At 35.1% G+C, this 19,934-nt stretch overlaps 1 protein-coding gene across 1 annotated transcript in view; it reads left to right on the plus strand.

Annotated features, from left to right (window-relative positions):
* LOC150109872 (calcium-independent phospholipase A2-gamma-like) overlaps positions 1-19,934 on the plus strand; it is a 119,273-nt gene that overhangs the window by 7,424 nt on the left and 91,915 nt on the right. The window contains exon 2 of the mRNA XM_090415522.1: positions 3,043-3,568. Coding sequence (XP_090271648.1) covers positions 3,043-3,568 — 526 coding nt within the window. The remainder of the gene's footprint in view (positions 1-3,042; positions 3,569-19,934) is intronic.

Raw genomic sequence — 19,934 nt, forward strand, 5'->3', positions numbered from 1 at the left:
TTTATTACTCAAATTTGTGTAGATATTGGAGAGCAGTATCTCAAAATCTGCTTATGTATTAAATTGGCTAAGCATTAGATAATAGACCAAACACACAACTTTTAGACTTTCAACAAGTCGGTGGTCTCACTGGTCACTGAAAATGATCTAATCTATCACCTAAAAATGTTAAATTGTAAGGTTTGAATGGAAGATGAAATGTTTTTTATGTCATTCCAAACCCCCCCCCCCCAAAAAAATTATAATCCTATAGTACATTATTAGTCTTAGTGTCATGAGGTAGGTCAAGGTTAGATAATCCAGAAACCCCTCTTCTAGAAATCCAAGATGGAACATTTTCAATCTCCACCAGTAATTAAGTAGGATGGTGGTCTCACATCATATGATGATGTATCTGATATTCACAAACATGCTCTGCCTACAGTATAATTCAAACCCATAGGTGTGCTATTCACTTGGTCAATCAAGCCAGCAGGAAATAAAAGGTGTGTGTATATTTTTGTAGAAATAGCTTGAAGAAAATAAAGGGGATAAGGTATGTGTTAGATAGGCAAGGACACTGAAAGTTGGGGCCACATTGTTATAATGCAAAAACACAATGGATTGTGGTAGTAATGAGAATTAAATTTGTTATGGTTACAATAATGAAACTTTGATTTTGCATTTTATACATTATTGGGCATGGATTTGGTCACCTGCTTTACAAGGATGTGAAGATATTTTTAAAATTCTTCATAGAAGAGTTGAGTAAGGCAATGTGTCAGGTCTCTTGAATGTTAGATTCAATGAGATTGAGAGAATATGATTTGTAGAGCCTGATAGATAGAATGATTGTTGATATAATTTATGCATATACTGGCAAAAAGATTTGTTAGAGAGAGAGAGAGAGAGAGAGAGAGAGAGAGCGGATAGAACAAGAGGATATCCCTGTACGTTGTATAAAAAAACCTGATGATCAAGTTTGTTTTTAATGTCTGCTAATACCTTTTATTCTCTAAAGGGAGTAAGTAAGGCTGTTTAGCCCAAATTTCTTTTGAATGACACAACTGCTTAGCTGATCATAGATAGTTACCGCAAGGCTATCAGTGATTTTTACTAGATGTCCAGGGAAGAAAGTATGGTAGATAGCTGCTGCCATCTAGCTTCCACCCTATATATTATGGTCTGAAATAGCATGAGCTTTATGGTGATTGTCTTTAGCTGTGGGATTGAAAATCCATGTTTCCAGGAGAATGAAACCCACTTGCCTGTATTAGAGATACTTTAACTTTGGGACTTGTTGAAGAAAGGCTAAGAAAAAAATGCTCCTCTAAGTCAGCAAATAGAATCAAATTTATAACTGTCTTTTATTTTGGACGTCTAGTGTTATGGATACATATGCCATTTCCAGGTGGCTACACAGACCTGGTTTTACATATGTATATAAATAAGTATAGAGTGGCCAGTGAATGGAATGTATTGCCTGAGAGTACAGGTATCCCTTGCTTAACACGGTTTTGCTTAATGCGAGATTTGATTAATGCGGCGAAATTAATCGCGGCAAGAGTTTTGATTAATGCGCCTTTAACCCTGCAGAGCTCACAGCTGATCTGACATGCAAAATGTTTAATATAAATATTCTTGCACAATTCAGTGTATAGCTTGGAGGTCATGAGTAGCTGTGCATTCATATGTTATGAGTGATATTCTACACTGTTTTTTGTTGTCAGTTGGGTTTAACACAGTTTATCTAATGGTTTGTGATATTTGACAGTAAATTGTATCTGAGAGATACCATGACCTCCAATGTCAGTATAGTATGGTTTAGTGGTTTTTTTTTTATTCTTTGTTCAATAATTTCTGGATTGTAACTGAAAATAAATAAACCATCATGTATTACTGAAATAGAGAGCCAAAGGCTTATTTATCATACATGTCCTCTAGGAGATGTGCTTTACATTATGGAAAATACTAAGGAAAGTGATCTGGAGCTTTCTCCACCTTTACTATGAGTTGCCTATAAGGTTGCTTATGCTTGTAACCGCTAAAACTTTTAGTTTCTATATATTCAGCACAAAACTTTTGTAGTTTCTATATTCAGCTATGAAATAATGTTGGATTCGATATTTATCATACATCTCCTCTAGGAGATGTGCTTTACGTTATGGAAAATACTGAGGAAAATGATCTGGAGCTTACTCCACCTTTACTACGAGTTGCCCATAAGGTTGCTTATGCTTGCATCTGCCGAAATTTTTAGTTTGCATATATTCAGAACAAAACTCTTGTAGTTTCTATATTCGGCTATGAAATAATGTTGGATTCAATATCCACTTAACTTGTACCATCATTTATTATATTTGCAGTGTTTTTTCTTTGTTTTATTGCTTGTTTGCCGAGGTCTGGAGAGTCATTTTCCTTGTTATTGTAGAATTTATGCTGATAAGAAAAAAACTAAAACTGTTCAAACGACTCTTGATAACTTCTTTTGATAAAAAAATTGCAGTAAATAATGTAGGTACATTATTTACTAATGGAAAATTTTATCAGTAAATGTTTAATAAGTATTTATTAATGAATATAGAATTGCTTGTATGACTTAAATCTTTCAGTTCAATTTAGTTTATTGGTAAATGTTTAATAAGTATTTATTAAACATTTACTAATAAAATTTTCCATTAAATTTATTAAACATTTACTTTGCATTCATTTTTTATCTTTCCTAAAAAAGTACCATATAAAATGAATTATTAATACAGTAATCAATCATGGACGAATTGTAATTTTTACCATTGATTATTAGATTTGATTAACGTGATTTTGATATATGATATATGATTTTGATACATGTGGTAACATCAAGGGATTAATTAACTGCGTTAATCGAGGGATACCTGTATATTGAATTCGAAAACAGTGAATGAGTTAAAGACATGGTTTTATGAGATTTGGGTGTGTAATATGTATAATTATACTTTGGATTAGAAATAAAAAATATGTATTATATGTCTATAATAAAAATATATATTATAATAAAGCTCAATTTTTTATCTTTTTTTATAGGAAATTATGGAGTTCATTGGTTCTTAAAGCACATTTCCTCTCATCATCAACATCATCAAAATCTCTTTCTTCCACTTCTAACTTAATGAAAATGGCTTCTTCTTCTTTAAATCATTTTTGTATTACAAGTTATAATGCACTTTTACACTTGTTAAAAGGTTTAAGAATCTCTTCTCCATCTTCAGTAACAACATTTCCTTCTAGCAGTAAAACTAAAAAGAAATTGAATCTTTCAAGCATTAAAAATGTATTTTATCTAGTCAAAGGTTTAGATTCAGAATCTAGTCATGAGTCTTATACTTCAAAACACCAAGATAAAGTTGATTTATCAAAATCAGCACCTCAGTCATCAGCTACTCTTCCTCCAGAACCTGTTGAAGAAAATATTACTGAACTAGAAAAAGCAGCAGCTGAGTGGTGGACAGCTAAATTACTAAAACCTGAGCCCTCTTTGACAAAAGAGCATAAAATTAACAAAGTGGTGGATGTGAAAAAGAGTGAAAAAAAGAAACCCACTGTTAAACAGGTATTAGTAACTTTATTGTGAAAGAATGAAGGAAGATTAGATTGTTTTACTATTGCAGTTTTTGCATTAGTTTATATTTTTTATCATCATAATTGTATAGTTAATATTTAAATTGTAATCTTATATATAAGAAAGCAGTTTATTATTAAGAAATATCAAGTTTTTCATTCCTTAGAAATTTATAGAATTTTTCATAAAATTATTTTGCTTCATATAATTGATAGTAACAACTAAGTTATAACATAGTATAATAGCAGCTATGTATAATAACTCATAATAATACCTGTAACTCATAATAATACATCTTTGTTTACTTTTTATTTTTCAACCAACATTATCTTTAATATTTGTTTTTGTTTGATTCCCTTCTTTGATATTATATTCATTTTTGTTAATGTCATTCTCACGAGAAAAAGGGAATGCAAGCCTTATACAATTTGTAGATGTGTGCATTTTGAGGATTTAATTATCACATGAAAACTATATTTACATAGTAGACTAGTGGCAACTATCACCTTCAAAGTAATTCCCTTGTGCAGCATTTCAAATAGTTAGTCAATGCCATTGACTGGAATGCTTTGTATTACATTAGATGTCAGAAAATCTGTATTCTTTCAAGCCATTCTTTAATTTTGAGAATATCCAAAAAGTTGCGAGTCTGGTGAATATGGATGGTCCAATTTTGTGATTGAATTTTTAGCCAGAAACTTGTGGGCAACTATTGCATCATGTGCAGTATTGTCATGATGGATGAACCAATTATAAGGATATGTGAAGCTGTTTTTAAGAAGAAACTTAAACTTTGACCTAATAGTTGGATCATCATTGTCATGACAGTGTTCCTACACGATGCAATAGCTGGCCACAAGCTTCTGGCTGAAACATCACCTGATGTTTTACACAAAATTAGACCATCCTCTATTTTACCAGAATGTAGAGGATGGTCATTGAATTAATCATCATTTAATGAATACAAAGTGAACTATAAAATTAAAAAAAAACAAACAAACAAGCATTTTCTTGGTCTGCGATCATAACATTTGTATCTTTTGATCATAGTGAAGGTGATGTTTTCTACTGCATTCTTTGGTATTTTGTTTCAGGATTGTACTTAAAGTAATAAGTTTCATCACCAATAATTACTTGATTAAAATCAGCTAACTGTGAAGAAAGATCAGAACAAACATCAAGGCACTGCTGCTTTTGATCTTCTCAAAATTCACAGAACCATCTTAAATCATTTGTTAAAATCCTTCCCACTGTTTCTCTGTTTAAATTTAATTCATTTGCCATTCACATTACACTTAATCATCTATTGGACTACTATTTTTAATTTGTTCATTGAGTTTGTGGTTGTCCAGTTCTTTTGTCATCTCTCTCTTTCACATCTTCCTGTCTCTCTTTAAATCTTTTATGCTACTCACAAATACACTAATACACTAGGCTTTTCATGGTATCATTACCCTAAACCATTATTAAGATGTCTAAAGTTTCACTTGCAATTTTGCCTAACTTTGCACAAAACTTGACTTTAATGCACTGTTCTAAATTTTGTTATTTTTCTATAGAAAGCAACAAACATGCATGTGCAAACTACTACCTCTTATTAACTATTTGCTTGATTGTTTTGATATGATTCAAGGCAAGATCTTGGACATGTCCAAACATGGCCTGTTACATGGTTCTGACTAACTCGCCATATGCATAATAGTATAAGGTCATTCCAAGAATTTCATTGTTACACCTTATATTTAATACAAAAAACGCATCTAAAAACTACAGAACTAAAATCTAAAAATTCATCCTGCTCTGGAGATCAAACATGCAACATTTTAAAATGATTTCATGCATGCAGTAAGCATGATAGTGCTCTCATTCCTGCTGATTAGGTTTATAGATTGGTTATATCCAACTAGTACTTTTTTTCATTATCATCATCAAATCCTGATTTGTACCCTCAGGGTACAGGATAATTATGATAGTACTACATGAACAAGTTAGATCATTACCAACTTCCAATCAATAATTTTCCTCCAAATTAATCTGTCGAGACTCGATATTATCAGATCTTACATATCTGCCTTTTAAAGCACTGTTTACTATATCAATTCATCTAACTTTTCCTGCCAACTTGGCAAAGAACACTTGTTTTGCTAATCTTTCCTCTCCTATTCTGTTTGAGTGACCATACCACCTGAAATTAGCTCTACTTACAATGGCAAGTTCATTCCTAATATCCCCATTTTTAATGTGATGCTGCCATTGATGCCATCTGTTGAATCCATTAATTTTTCTCAGAACTCTCATATCAGAGGTCTCTAGTTTTCGATAAAGTGTTTTATTTCTAACCCAGCCTCTGGATCCATAAGTTAAAATTGGTTCAAACACCATCTTGTATACAGCTAATTTGGTGTTTTGACTCTGATTTCTTTCTTATTCCATATCAGTTTATTCAGCTGACTTCCTACCATACCAGCTTTACTAATTCTGTTGTCTATTTCCATATTTAATTTACCATCTTCACTAAACATTGTGCTTAAATGATCCCATCCTCTGAAAATTACAGACCATCTTCAGTGGCAAAAAAAAAAAAAAAAAAAAAAAATAGATTTCTCTATAGTTCCAAAAATGATAGCCTATTTCAATTTTCTTTTTAACATCCAGTGGAACTTATTTAACCTTGGTGAAGATGCTAATAATCTCTGCTTAGAAGTTTCATCCATCCTACTCAAATCCAAGCTTCCATCATCTAACATCTTGCCAACCGAAAAGAAAGCTTTACATTCCCTAAGACACAAACAGCCACCTTATTATCAGTAAAGCAGACAAGGGAAAAGCTACAGTAGTTATAGATTTGACAAATTACAAAATAAAAATTTCTCTTTTACACAAGATTGTTCAGCTTACCAGGAACTAGATCATAACCACATAAACAAACAACTTAAGAAATTAAATTCCCTTTTAGATGAAGTTATAAGTTTAGATATAGACAACACAGAAAAGCTAAAAACTCCTTTTTCAAGAACACCTAGGTTGTATGGTTTACCAAAGATCCATGAAAAAAGACACTCCCCTCCACTGAATTGTAGACTGTATTGATTCACCTACATATTGCATAGCCAAATTTTTAGCAAACCTACTGAAATCACATATTAGCAAGTGTTGCTCATTTATAAAAAATTCTTTGGATTTCATAGACAAATTGAAAAATGTACCATCATTTTATATTGTGGTTTCAGTCGATAAGAGTACATTTTGGTCGGCCATATTATTATACAATCCCATCCTCGTTTGTTCGGTATCTAGGTAGATTCTTAACAGGGTGCACCACGAGAAGGTGAGGATTGGACATTATGTCAGAAGCCCTGGTCAGTTCTCTGCATTCCTTTAAAGGCTATGTGGAGGCTCCTCTCAGTTATACAGCTTTGACCCTTAAGTTAGCAGAGCTAGTCTCAGGTAGCATGGTCACTTAAACAGAATGGAGAGGAAAAATTAGCGAAACAAATGTTCTTGCCAGGTTGACAAACACCCAGATATAGGGGGATTGATATGGTAAAAAGTACCTTAGAAGATAGAAATATAAAATCTGACAATGTTGGAGTCTTGACAGGTAATAGATTGATTTGGAGGAAAATTGTAGATAGGAAGTTAGTAATGATGTAAATTTTTCATGTAGTACTATCATATCCTGTACACCCCCCTTAAGGGTACATGTCAGGAATTTGATGATGATGATTGAAAAATGTTTCTATACCAACCCACTGGTCTTATGGTGAGCTTTGATAATATAGAATCTCTATTTATAAACATACCTCTCAAACAGACATTGCAGCTCCTTTCTAAAACGTTCCCACAAGATATATAGATAAACTATTTGAATTTGTGATGCATTCTAGATACTTTGTCAGAAGAAATTCTACAACCAAGGAAAGAGCTGCCATGGGAAGTACACTCCTCTTCTCTAGCCAACTTTTATTTAGAATATCTAGAAGACATTTTATTTTCATCCATACATCCTCAACCTTCATTTAAGGTTTGATATGGTTTTGATAATGGATATCACTGTGTGGCCTCACAATAAAGAAACTTGACCAACATTTTTAGCTACTATAAATATTTTACATCTTCATGTCAAATTCACTATGGAAATTGAAAAAGACAAGTTATCTTCTCTAGATGTTTTTCTCATCCATTCAAGATCAGATGATTTAACCATATTTGTTTATCGGAAGCCCCTTTCACTCGACGCTACATTCTTCAACAATTGGCATGCCATCCTTCTCAAAAGACAGGAATCAGTCTTTAGGCTAAGACTACTTGTTTGATTCCTCATCAGTTACAGGAAGAACTCTCAAATATCAAACAATATATGAAATTAAATGTCTTGGAACACACAACATCTCTTGACTCCCACAAAACTAACCTAAATAACAAGGAAACAGTATGTTGATTTCCAATCCCATACATTTCTGTCATTTCAGAACCAATTTCCAGAATTCTAAAGAAATATGATTTAGTAGTTACTACTCCATGAATAAACTCCCAACTTATTTCCCCTTTTCAACAGCTAAATGCTCTCCAATGGCTCTCACAGGTGTATACCAAGTTACTTGTGACTACCATTTATACTACTTAAGACAAACTGGACACTCAATATAAAAGAGATTACAAGAACATCAGTTATGTTTTCCACAGGAAATCCAATAAATTTGGATTGGCTCAACCTTAGTTACAATTATTTTACAAATACCATTATTTGCATTTTTGTATTAACTGTCTTTATGCCACTGAAGACGATCTGTAATTTTCAGACTGAAATATTACCTTGATGGACCTGTGTTTCATTCAGGATTTCTCCATGAGTGCAGGTCACAAAGATGCCTCCAATGATCTCGATCTTGCACCTCTCTCTTCCATGTTATACCCATAGATTTCACTAATGGATCTTCCCATCTTGTAGGTGGTATTCCTGGTTTTCTCTTTATTCTTGGTTGCCAGTTGAGTATTCTATATGTCCATCTGTTATCCCTGAGTCTGGCTATGTGACCTGCCCATCTCATCTGACTTTCATACACTGCAGTTACCATATCTTTTATGCCTGATCTCTTTCTTAGTTCCATGTTTCTAACATCATTTACCTGTACCTTATGTTTACATGTAAATAATTCATAAAATTATGGCACAAGTTTCTCTAAAAGAAAGAATTGTGCTTAAATAGCTGAAAAGATTTTTTTTCTGTAGGTTACCATTCAAGATACAGTTAATGTTTTCAATGTCGCTGCCTATTTTCAGTGTCTTTGCCTTTTTATTGCTATTTTTCATACCAGATTTATTACAATAGTTATTAAATTTAGCCAGGGAATCTTGCAGACTTGTGCCAGATTTATTTAGAAGTATAACATCATCTGCATAAAATAAAGTGCTAAGATTTTGTTGCACACCCATTTTACTTCAAACCATATTCCTGTACTTCAATTCTAACTGCTGACTTACAGCTTAAATTACAGCTTGATATAAATTAAATTATATCAAGCAACTACTTATTGCTTGATATAATGCCCCATTTACACCGTATAACTGTAACGTTTCCTCTTGGCACCTGGTCATATGCCTTTTCCAGATCAACAGAACCTAAATACAAATATCTGTTATCATAAAATATTATTACCAGAATCACTTACATTTAATTTCAGTGTCTTTAATGACTTTAAATTGAATTTAATAAATCCAGTAATAAAATTAAATGTGATTATGGTAATAACATTTTATGATGAATTCTTCAGCTTACGTCTTGAATTTTCGATGAAATCCTTGTTATATTCCCAAGATTTCTCAACTATTTGTCTTAAAGTGAAAATCTGATCCTGACAACCTCTCTTAGGCCTGAATGCAGTTTGTTCTTCACCAAGCTTCCCTTCCACAATTTTTTTTGAGCCATTTCTCAAGTATATTTGCATAAATCTTACCATGAACTCTTAGTAGGGAAATACCTCTGCAATTCTTGCATTCAGTTTTATTTCCCTTTTTATAGATGAGTACTATGAGAGCTTTGCTCTAATCCTGTGGAATTCAGCCCTCTGACCAAGCCTACTGAATTATGCAGTACAGCCACTGTGAAAGTTTTATACCTCCATATTTGAGCATTTCTGGCCGAATTTCATCTACTCCAACTATCTTTCAACATTTCAGGTTTTTTTACTGTGGCTGCACTGCATAATTCTGCTTCAATTATGGGTATTCTTGACTGCATTCCTTTTAGGAGTTTTCTACTACTATACTGACACTGCTTGTTTCATTTAGCACTATTTCAAAGTAATTACTCCACACATCTAGAATATCTTTGGAGACAGAGAGTTGTAGAGTAGATACCCTCCTTCAATGAGTCTTTGGACTCCTTGGACGTGTCACATAATAATAATATATAATCATAATTTTGCCAGCCTGGTTGGCTGAGTGGTTAGCATATCTGCTCTCCAGCCAAAAGGCTGCAGGTTCGAATCCCCCATGGCATGGATGTTTGTGATTGTCTGTGAAAAATACTAGTGGTGATGGTGGATGAGGTTGAGTGTGGAGACGGAGAGCTGTTGAGTAGGAGCCCACCCTCGATGCGTCTTGTACTCCCTGGAGGTGTCAAATAATAACAGATATCTTTATCTTCTGTTGTTATGGCACCTTTATCATCTCTGATTCCTTTTACAGTACTCTTTCCTGAATTTCTGAGCTTTTTCAATAGTCCCTAGAATATTTTACCACCTTTCTGATATTTATTTTCTGTTTTACACAGTGTTTAGCTTTCTTACATTTTCTCTGTATTCTTAAGTAAGTCAGCTTGTGTTCACAAGCTGACTTACTTGCTAGGAACTTTTGTAGTGCTTTCTTCTTTTCCTTGACTGTCTCTTTAATTTCATAGGTCCGCAGTGGTTCTGATTTTTCTTTCCTTACAGACAACACCCCCCCACACACACATCTCTCTCTCTCTTGTCTGAATCAATGTTTTCTTTAGAATTTGCCATTGAATCTCCAAGGCTTGGGTCTTGTTTTCAAATTCTGCCATGTTTTCTTCAATGTTTCATGATGTTTGTGTGTTTGACTCTACAGTTCACTTCTGAAAGCTGCTCAGCCTTGATTCGTTTTAAAACTTGCTTACACTCTTCTTTTTAATATGAAATCCAGTGTTATCCTGCTTAAAACTAAATAGTGGTCACTTCCTATTTCATATCCTCTGTATACTCTTGTGTCCTGAACCAATGGGAAAACGTCACTATCAACTATTACATAGTCAGTGAGACTTTTCTTATTTCTTGCATCTTCTCTTCATGTGAATTTGTGCACATTTTTATGTTGGAACATGGTGTTATAACTAATCCATGTCCTGAACAGAAATCCAGCAGGGCATTTACCATTATTATTGGCTTTGTGATTTTCTCCAAATTTTCCCAAAACATTTCTGTCTGGTTATCATATTCTACTCTGGTGTTTAGATCTCCAATAAGGACCAACTTTTCATTTTCATTGAGCCAGCTGTCCTCTCTAATGCCTCCAAAAATTCCTCCTTTTCATTGGTAGAACCTTCTGTGTGATGATAGTACAAAAAAGTCTCATTGTCCAGTTCTCCATTCTGATATTAGTCCACATCACTCTACTTAATATTACTTGCCATTCAATAAGATTATCCTCATATTTAGTCTTGAACACTATAATTATTTCCTCTTTTTTCCTGATTGTCATTGCATAAATATAGCATTTTGTATTTGTCACTTAGAGAGAGAGAGAGATCTCACCTATTTTTGTGTTTGTTTCAGTCACGCCTATTATGTTGATATGGTACATCCAATTCTTCTGTTAGTTCCATTTCTTTTCCATTGATGCTTCTTATGTTGACAGTACCAATCTTGAACTCTGCCTGATGTTTAGTTGGGACATGTTATAGGATTTGTTCCAGTAGTTTTTCACTTTTCACTGTTTGCCCTGGTTCTCTGATGAAAACAATTTGGACCTTGTTTAACCAGACAACATCCCAGTTAGCATGAAATTGTCATGTTGTACCATCATTTTACATTGTAGTTTGGTTGGCTAAATCTCAAATTGCCAGCCCATCCTCGTTCATTCAGTATCCAGGTAGATACCTCACAGGGTGCACACATGAAGATGAGGATTGCACATCAGGTCAGAAGCCCTAATTGGTTCTCTGCATTCCTTAAAAGGCTATGTGGAGGTCTCCTTTCAGTTATACTGCTTTAACCCTTAAGCACCCTACTTTTTTTTTTTTTCATATATATAATATTAATTTACCTAGCTATAGTACATCACAGATTGCTTCTAAAATATAAGCAGATAGACTAAATCTGGAAGATACTTTTTTCAACAGTGATGTACTGTAAATTTTTTTTTTTCATGTGGAGAGCGCTGGATAAATGTTCCAGAAAAACTTCATCACTTTTCCAAAGAAAGGCAGTTAGTATACAGATAATAAGTTTAAAATGTGATAAGGAAATGGCTGCAAAGTGTTTGGGAAAGGCATACTTCAAGCATTCTTGTATAGTGACTCTCATTATCACAGCAATTGAACTGAGCCATCTTTGGCATATGTTCTGTAGATTTCATTTTTTTTTCCTCATCAGATTTGGTTATTAATGTTGTCCATTTAAAATTATCATATGAATGATCCTATATTTCAAAATTCAATGAATTCCATCAAGCAGGGGACGAATAACATTTCTGGCTAGATGGGTGAAGCAAAATTGCTTTTCATATTCCCCTTTGTCTGAAATGAAAAACTTTGAATGGAGTGTTTATGAGCCACATGCTCGCCCAGTGAGGGCAGTGAAATTAGCTGTGTTCAGCTGTACTTAAGATATGTTTTGGCCTTTTATATTTGTAGCTTTCCGCTTCATTATATTCCGAAGCTTCCTAGATCAACCGGTTTGGGTGGTTGCTAGTCTTGGTAAAGAACTTCACTGCTAGATCTAGAAGAAGGGAAGAGATGTAAGGAATGTTGACTTCTCTATGGATCTGGGTGTTTCTGATAAACCAAGGGTCATCCAGAATCATTATCAGACTCTTATTCTGCAATGTCTGTAGTTTTCGAATATTTGTATTTGCAGGGGGTGGGGGATGCATAAGTGATGCCTGGCCGAATCACCATCTTGTAAATTGTTAATTTTGTTTGTGTATCCAATTTGCTTTGTCTGTTGATTACAAGGTAGGGTTGGGCTATGACCGTGGATGTCTTTGAGGAATGTGTCTTATATGATTGCTGAATAGAAGTTTTCTATCCAGGATCACTCCGAGATATTTGACTTCACTCTGCCACGGAATCTTAACTCCCAAAAGATGAATGTCATCCATGTTGTGGATTTTCTTCCTTGTAAACAGTATGACTGAACTCTTCTGTGGGTTAACTTGGATCCTCCAGTCTATCAGCCATCTCTCTAATCTAATATATGTATACTGGTTTGCAATCTTCTAGTTGCCAGTTTTGGGCTCAGAGATCTTGCCATTAATGCAGTATCATCTGCATATAATGCAGTGAATGTTGTTCTTGGGTTCAGAGGGATATCTGCTACATAGATTGAAAACAGAGGAGAGCCCTGGGGCACTTCCAAAAAGACCCTGCATTTGGATGAAATCGATTCTCCAACCCTGACCTGCATATATCTCTCTTTCAGGTATGAATGGAGTATTCTTATCAACTTGATTGGAAAGCCAAACTTTATGAGTTTGTAGAGAAGGCCTTGATGCCACACTTTGTCAAATGCCTTCTCTGCATCGATGAAGATGGCAGCAGTACTGATTTTCCAATTGAAACCTTTCGTAATGATTTCTACTAGCCTGTGGACTTGTTGAGCTGTACTATGGGCTTTGCAGAAGCCAAACTGCTCATCAGGCAAAACTCCTAACCTATCTGTTTCTGCTTGGAGTCTTGTGAGGATCACTTTCTCTGTTACTTTTCTGAGGCTGGACAACAGGCTGATTGGTCTATAGCTCTTGGGAAGGTGAGCGTTTTTTCCTGGCTTCTTCAGTGGCACGATGGTGGCTGTTTTCCATGCAGTGGGAAAATGCTGGAATCTTAAAATTATTATTATTATTCTGGGCAACTCCAAGGAGTCGACAGATTCATCGAGGGAGGCCCTAACATCATGTCAAGAACAACTATTCGACATTCACACAGTATCTATCATACCTCGCCTTGAACTCATTCACGGTCATAGCACCCACAACAGGCTCTGGCAGCTTATTCCACTTATTCACCACTCTCCAAGTAAAAAAACTAGCTCTAACACCCTTGCTAACCACATTCTTGCCCAGCTTGGAAAGCCCCTAGGGGATGAGGACTATGGGGCTTGTATGGCCCCTAGTCCTCCCACCACCAGTCCTATTCTCAAAAATATCTTCTGGATTAATCTTATAGAAACCCTTCAGTAATTTAAATGTCTCAAACATATCACCCCTTTTCCGCCTATTGACCAGTTTTTGCAACCCACAAATCTTCAACCTGTTCTCATAAGGTTCATTCCACACACCTACTATCATCTTCATCAATCATCTCTGGATCCTCTCCACCTCCTCCCCATCAAGAAGAAACCCTGGCAGCCATATCTGGGCACAGTAGTCTAGATGGGGTCTTATCAAGGCTCAATATACAGAGGAACAATAACTTGTTTGTCTCTGCTTGTTAAAGTATTTTACAGAAGCCAAGTGATTTGATGAGCTGATTTAGCCACTTTTGCAATGTGTCCCTTAAACTTCAATTCCCTATCCACCAACACACCCAAATCCCTGGCCTCATCGATCTCCTGGAGTACAGTTCCACCAATGTGATATACTACTGCTAATCTTTTCACCCCAAAATGCATAACCTTACACTTTGCCACATTAAATTGACATCCATTTTCCCTAGCCTAGTCCTCCAAATTATCCAAATCATCCTGCAAAATTTTGGCATCCTGTGCACTCACAATTGCTCTACCCAACTTTGCATTATCAGCAAACAAGTGAGCACTTCCTCTCAGATCCTTTCCTATATCATTAATGAACAAATTGAAAAGTAGTGGTCCAAGAACAGAACCCTGCGGCACACCACTAGTCACAAGCCATCTTTTGGACTCAACTCCTGAATAAACCACTCTCTGGTATCTCTCCATCAACCCTATATCCATCCCCATCTGCTCCAATTTACTGATTAGAGTTCCATGTGGTATCCTGTCAAAGGCCTTGGCAAGGTCCAGTAGAATCACTGTAAAACCCCATTACCCTTATCCGTCACTGTTTTATAAAATGTGAGCAAGTTACTGAAGCATGATCTACCCTTCACAAAACCATGTTGTCCCCCATACAATATCCCATTTTCATCTATCCAATCCTGTATTGATTTTCTTGACTAATTTCTCCAAGACCTTGACAACAATTCCTGATATGCTAATCGGTCGGTAATTTACAACAGCAGTCTTGGAACCTCCTTGGAACCCACGCATAAAGTCGCTTGCAATTATGGCCCTCCTTCTAAACACTTCGCTGTCATACTGCAGCAAAAGACTAATCATCCTAACTGTCTCACTCTTTTCTTTTGCTACCTCAAACAATTCATTCAGGTCCTCTATCATTTCCATTTTATCTCCTTTCAAATCATTTGTACCTGCCACAACTATCATTTCTTTCTCCCTTTCCTTTTGCTCTCTAATAGACTCACTTACGTCCTTGATGGTCACACCAGATTGGTACGATTTTGTCAAATCCTCTACTAACACACCTCGTACTAATGAATCTCCATACAGCACTCGCTCCTTCATTTTGTTTACGTTCACAATCATACTCTTATTTTTCCTATCATACTTTTTATTATTGGCTGGTACACTCGGTAGACATTTGTGCATATGCTCAATTACCACTTTGCTCTATGTATCGCTCTGCTCAACAATGCGATCTCACTCATTGCATCTATCTCATCTTTTTTATTATCTGTTAAGCCATTAATTTGCTCTGTATATACCATCATTCACACTTTCTACATTCATGCCCTCACAGTTCTCTAGTACAACCTCGCAATTTCTTATCATATCGCTATTTTCTTCATTCTGATATTTGACAAAAATATCGCACTCATGACCTGAAATACACTTTAATTCCTCATTTTCCTTACATTTTCTGCACACATCCACTCCATTATCATCATCTAACCATACTCCAACCGCTCTCTGCAAAACGTACATTTCACAGATAGTACACTGGATAATCTCCTTTATATTACAGTTATTGAACAAAGATGGCGAACCATTATTACTAGCTGCCATTTTCCTTCTTACGGGAGACATGTGCTCGCCTCTATCATATTTTATCAAATTAATAATTGAAACACCAAAAACACACAAACAGACCCACTAAGATACGCAAAACAAGCAAAACTACGTAATATTCAAGCAAAATTGTCAGTGATAACTTAAAATAACACTTATCTTATCAGGAGCTCTCAACAAACACTACAGACGACCACGAATCCCTCTATATCCCTCAATATAGAGGGAATTTCTTATCATATCGCTATTTTCTTCATTCTGATATTTAACAAAAATGTCACACTCATGACCTGAAATACACTTTAATTCCTCATTTTCCTTACATTTTCTACACATTGATTGGTAATATTGTTGATCAAGCAGGGGAGAATTATTATGTTAATAATAACAGGTCAGTTATAATGAGAGTAAAACATGCACACACACACACACACACATATATATATATATATTATTCTTTTAATTTCATATTAATTAGCAATTATAACAAAATAATTGATATATACCATATAAATTTGCTCAGAGTTGGATTTTTGATTGGTGATATTTTTGTCCTTTCCATCTCCTTATGTACTATCATGATTCCTGTGACAAAAATATCAACAATCAGAAATTCACTGCTTTTTGATACTCATCAGATTTGATCAAAAATACCAATACTTAATAGATTTTAAGTAAAAGTTATAGTGCATTAGCACATTTTGGCTATCTAGATATATAATTTTTTTGTTTTGTCTAATTTTGCCACTTTCCCATTGCCATTTAATTTCAATCAAATGGTTGATTGAAATTAAAGTAATTTGACAAAATTTTATAGAGATAAATGATATTTGTGCTTAGTTGGCCAAGTGGTTAACTGATCTGCTCTTCAACTAACTAGCTGTAGTTTTGATCCTCCTATGGGCATGGATATCTGGGCTTGGAATTAGACAGTAGATGAATTTCTTCATGCAGTGAAAAACCATCCTTATTTTTTGGTGGCTTGAAAAAGCATCATGTTTGGTCTCGAGAATGGAGGTTTTTAGATTATGTAAAGTTAAATACAATTATTTTAAAATAAATGGTTTCATTTAAGGGTAAAAGCTGGATAATTAATAGCCTTTTAAAGAATGTGGTGAATGAATGAGGATTTTGACCGAATATCCTATCTTCATCTTCTCATTATACATCCAATTAGTATCTATCCAAATACTGATTGAATTGGCTGAAACTGTAAGATTTAGTTTGATCAAGCTATATTCTTATTGACTTAAACAAATAGAAAATGACAATACAAACATTATCCTAGTTAAACAAAGATCCCTTCTGTTTTCATCAAGGAACCAGAGTGAACATGGAAAACTCCATAAAGTCTAAATTATCATCAGCAGAATTCACAATTGGCACCTTCAACATAAGAGGCATCAATGGAAAAGAAGAAACTGGCAGAAGAACTGGAAAAGCACCAGGTCAACATAATTGGTTTTACCAAAACAAAGAAGACAAAAACAGTTGAGATTCTTCTAAGTAATTGTTACAGGATGTTGTATTCAGGTGATCAGAGAAAGAAAAGAGTATCTATAGTATTGAATGCTGAAATGAGGAGAAGTTTTTTGAATGGTGGACATTAGCAATTAGCAGAATGATGATGGGAAACATCAAGCTGGTGAAATGAGTAGTAAGACTTGTTTGTGGTTATGGTCTCACAAAGTTCTATAAGCAAGATATGGAGGGGTTTTTCAAGTCCTTGGAGAAAGTAACTGACAAAGTGAAAAGCAGGAAAAGTTAGTCCATATTGGAGATTTAAAGAGCAGAGTAGGAAATTATTATTATATGAGCAAGTCTATGGAGTCTAAAGACTCATTTCAAGAGATGCTCTTCTTCTGCCCTTCCAGCCAAGTGCTGAAGTATTTCCTCTGCATTTATAAAACTCTTTAAGTAACTTAAATGTTTCTATTATATCTCCTCTTTTTCACCTCTCAACCAACTTTTGCAACCCACAAATCCTCAATCCATATTCATAGGGAGCATTCGATCGATCACTCATCATCTTGGTCACTTGCTTCTAGATTCTCGCTATCATTTCTCACCTCCAAGAAACTGAAGTGTGACCAGATTTGAGCACACTAATCCAGATGCGAACATATCAAACCTTATAAAGAGGGATAACAACTTCCTTATCTCTACTTGTTACTTTGTTGTTTGGCAAGCCATATTGCCACTAAATGAGGGAGGGCAGTAAAGATGAGATGATCAAGCCTATTTAAATCACCCTGTAGGCTCTCTGCATCACCTTGATTAACTGTTATGCTACTCATTCTTGCATCATTAGCAAACAACTGCATATTTCCCTTAAAATTATTTCCTGTATCATTGCTTAGTCACCTTCTTCCTCCTATATTCTGCTCTGCCACATACTACTCTGTGGCATCTGTCCATCAGTCACACTCATATCCATCCTCATTTGCTACAATTTGCATAATAGAATTCTGTGTGGTATCCTGTCTGATGTCTTTGCCAAATCCAGCAGTACCATCATGTAGCCATTCACATTACCCAACTCAGCTGTCTCTCTGAGTTAGCAAATATAAAAAGTTATAAAAAGTTAGCAAATTACTGAGGTATAACAAAACTTTCACAAGCCCTGTTGTCCCTCACAGAGTATGATATCTTTATCCACCCATTTCTGAGAGATACTGAGTAGTCTGTAATTTGTTACCACACTCTTAGCACCTCTTTTGTGCAAAGGAAATACTTTTCCCTTCTTCCACTCCCTTTGAACTTGACCAGACACCTGAGATTTTAGTGAAACAGCCTAGTCAGAGGCATTGCCATTTCTTTTGCACATTCTCATAAAATGTGAGCTGATATCCAATCCAGTCCTATGGCCATATTTGCACTGAGATTTTGCAATATCCTAGTATTCCAATTCATCAATGTCTATTCTTGCATCAGTTCCTTTCATATCTGTCACTTCAATAACCTCATTTGGATGATATATCCTTGCAAAGTGGTCACTTTGCAAGGATATATCATCCAAATGAGGATGTAATTCAAATGTTTCATCTGCCTCTATCACTTCACTATCATCAGCATTCATTAAACTTATTTTTCTATAGTCCTTCCTCTTACTTGGAATAATATCGAAAGAGCTCTTTGGGACTTCCTTTTTTGTCTAATTTCTTCTCCTAATCTGATTTGGCCTTCCTTACCATCCTGGTCACCTTTCTCCTTATATACCTCCACAACATTTTCTTTTTCTGCAGCTCATGCTTAATGATATTACTCACCTAACTCCTACCTAATTTATCCTCCTGACTTTGAGCATACAGTCTGATATTATTGCTTCACTCAGAGATATACATTTACTGCCTTTCCCTCATGTCTTAGTGCTAACATTCTTCCCTTTCAGCTTTTTATGTCATGGTACTGCTTTAGGCTTCTTCCTAAGCTTGTCATAATGTGGCTACCTTGTGCTGGAAAAATATGTTCCCCTTCTTAACTGAAAGGAAACTAATTTTGCAACCTTCTTAGTCAAGACTGTATAATCACTTTCCTCTAGTCAGATGTAATGTGGCCACCATGGTCTAATAGATCTGATCCCATGACCAGATCCAATACTCTCATACTCCCAAGTCCCCCTCCATGACATGATGCTTAAGTAACTATTTCTCAGTAGTTGTATAAATTCCATTTGCTTTCTGTCATGTGATCTTTCCTCTTTCTAATCTATTTGTCTGTGGCTGAAGTTCCTCATGATAATTACTCAGCCTTCAACCACAGAGAAGTAGATTGGAAGGAGCAAAGATCAATTTGCTGATGCATGTCTTCTACATCATTGCTGAAATCTCTAGCCTGTAGCAACAACCAACTGTTGTCTTAGTCTAACAATAGATTGTATCAAGCGAAGAACTGCCATCTACACGCCTGTCTCCTAATGAATGCATGACAGCAAATGAATTGGGTAGCAATTCATTTGCTGTCATGCATGTTAAATCAGGTGTGAAACAAGAGTGCACATTGTCTCCACTGTTATTCATTCTTCATGACTTATTTTTCACGGTATTAACAACACCACAAACACTTTTTATTAT

This window comes from Typopeltis vanoorti, chromosome 1 (assembly GCF_054136105.1).
Source record: "Typopeltis vanoorti isolate ZY-2024b chromosome 1, IOZ_Tvanoo_1.0, whole genome shotgun sequence".
NCBI lineage: Eukaryota > Metazoa > Arthropoda > Arachnida > Uropygi > Thelyphonidae > Typopeltis > Typopeltis vanoorti.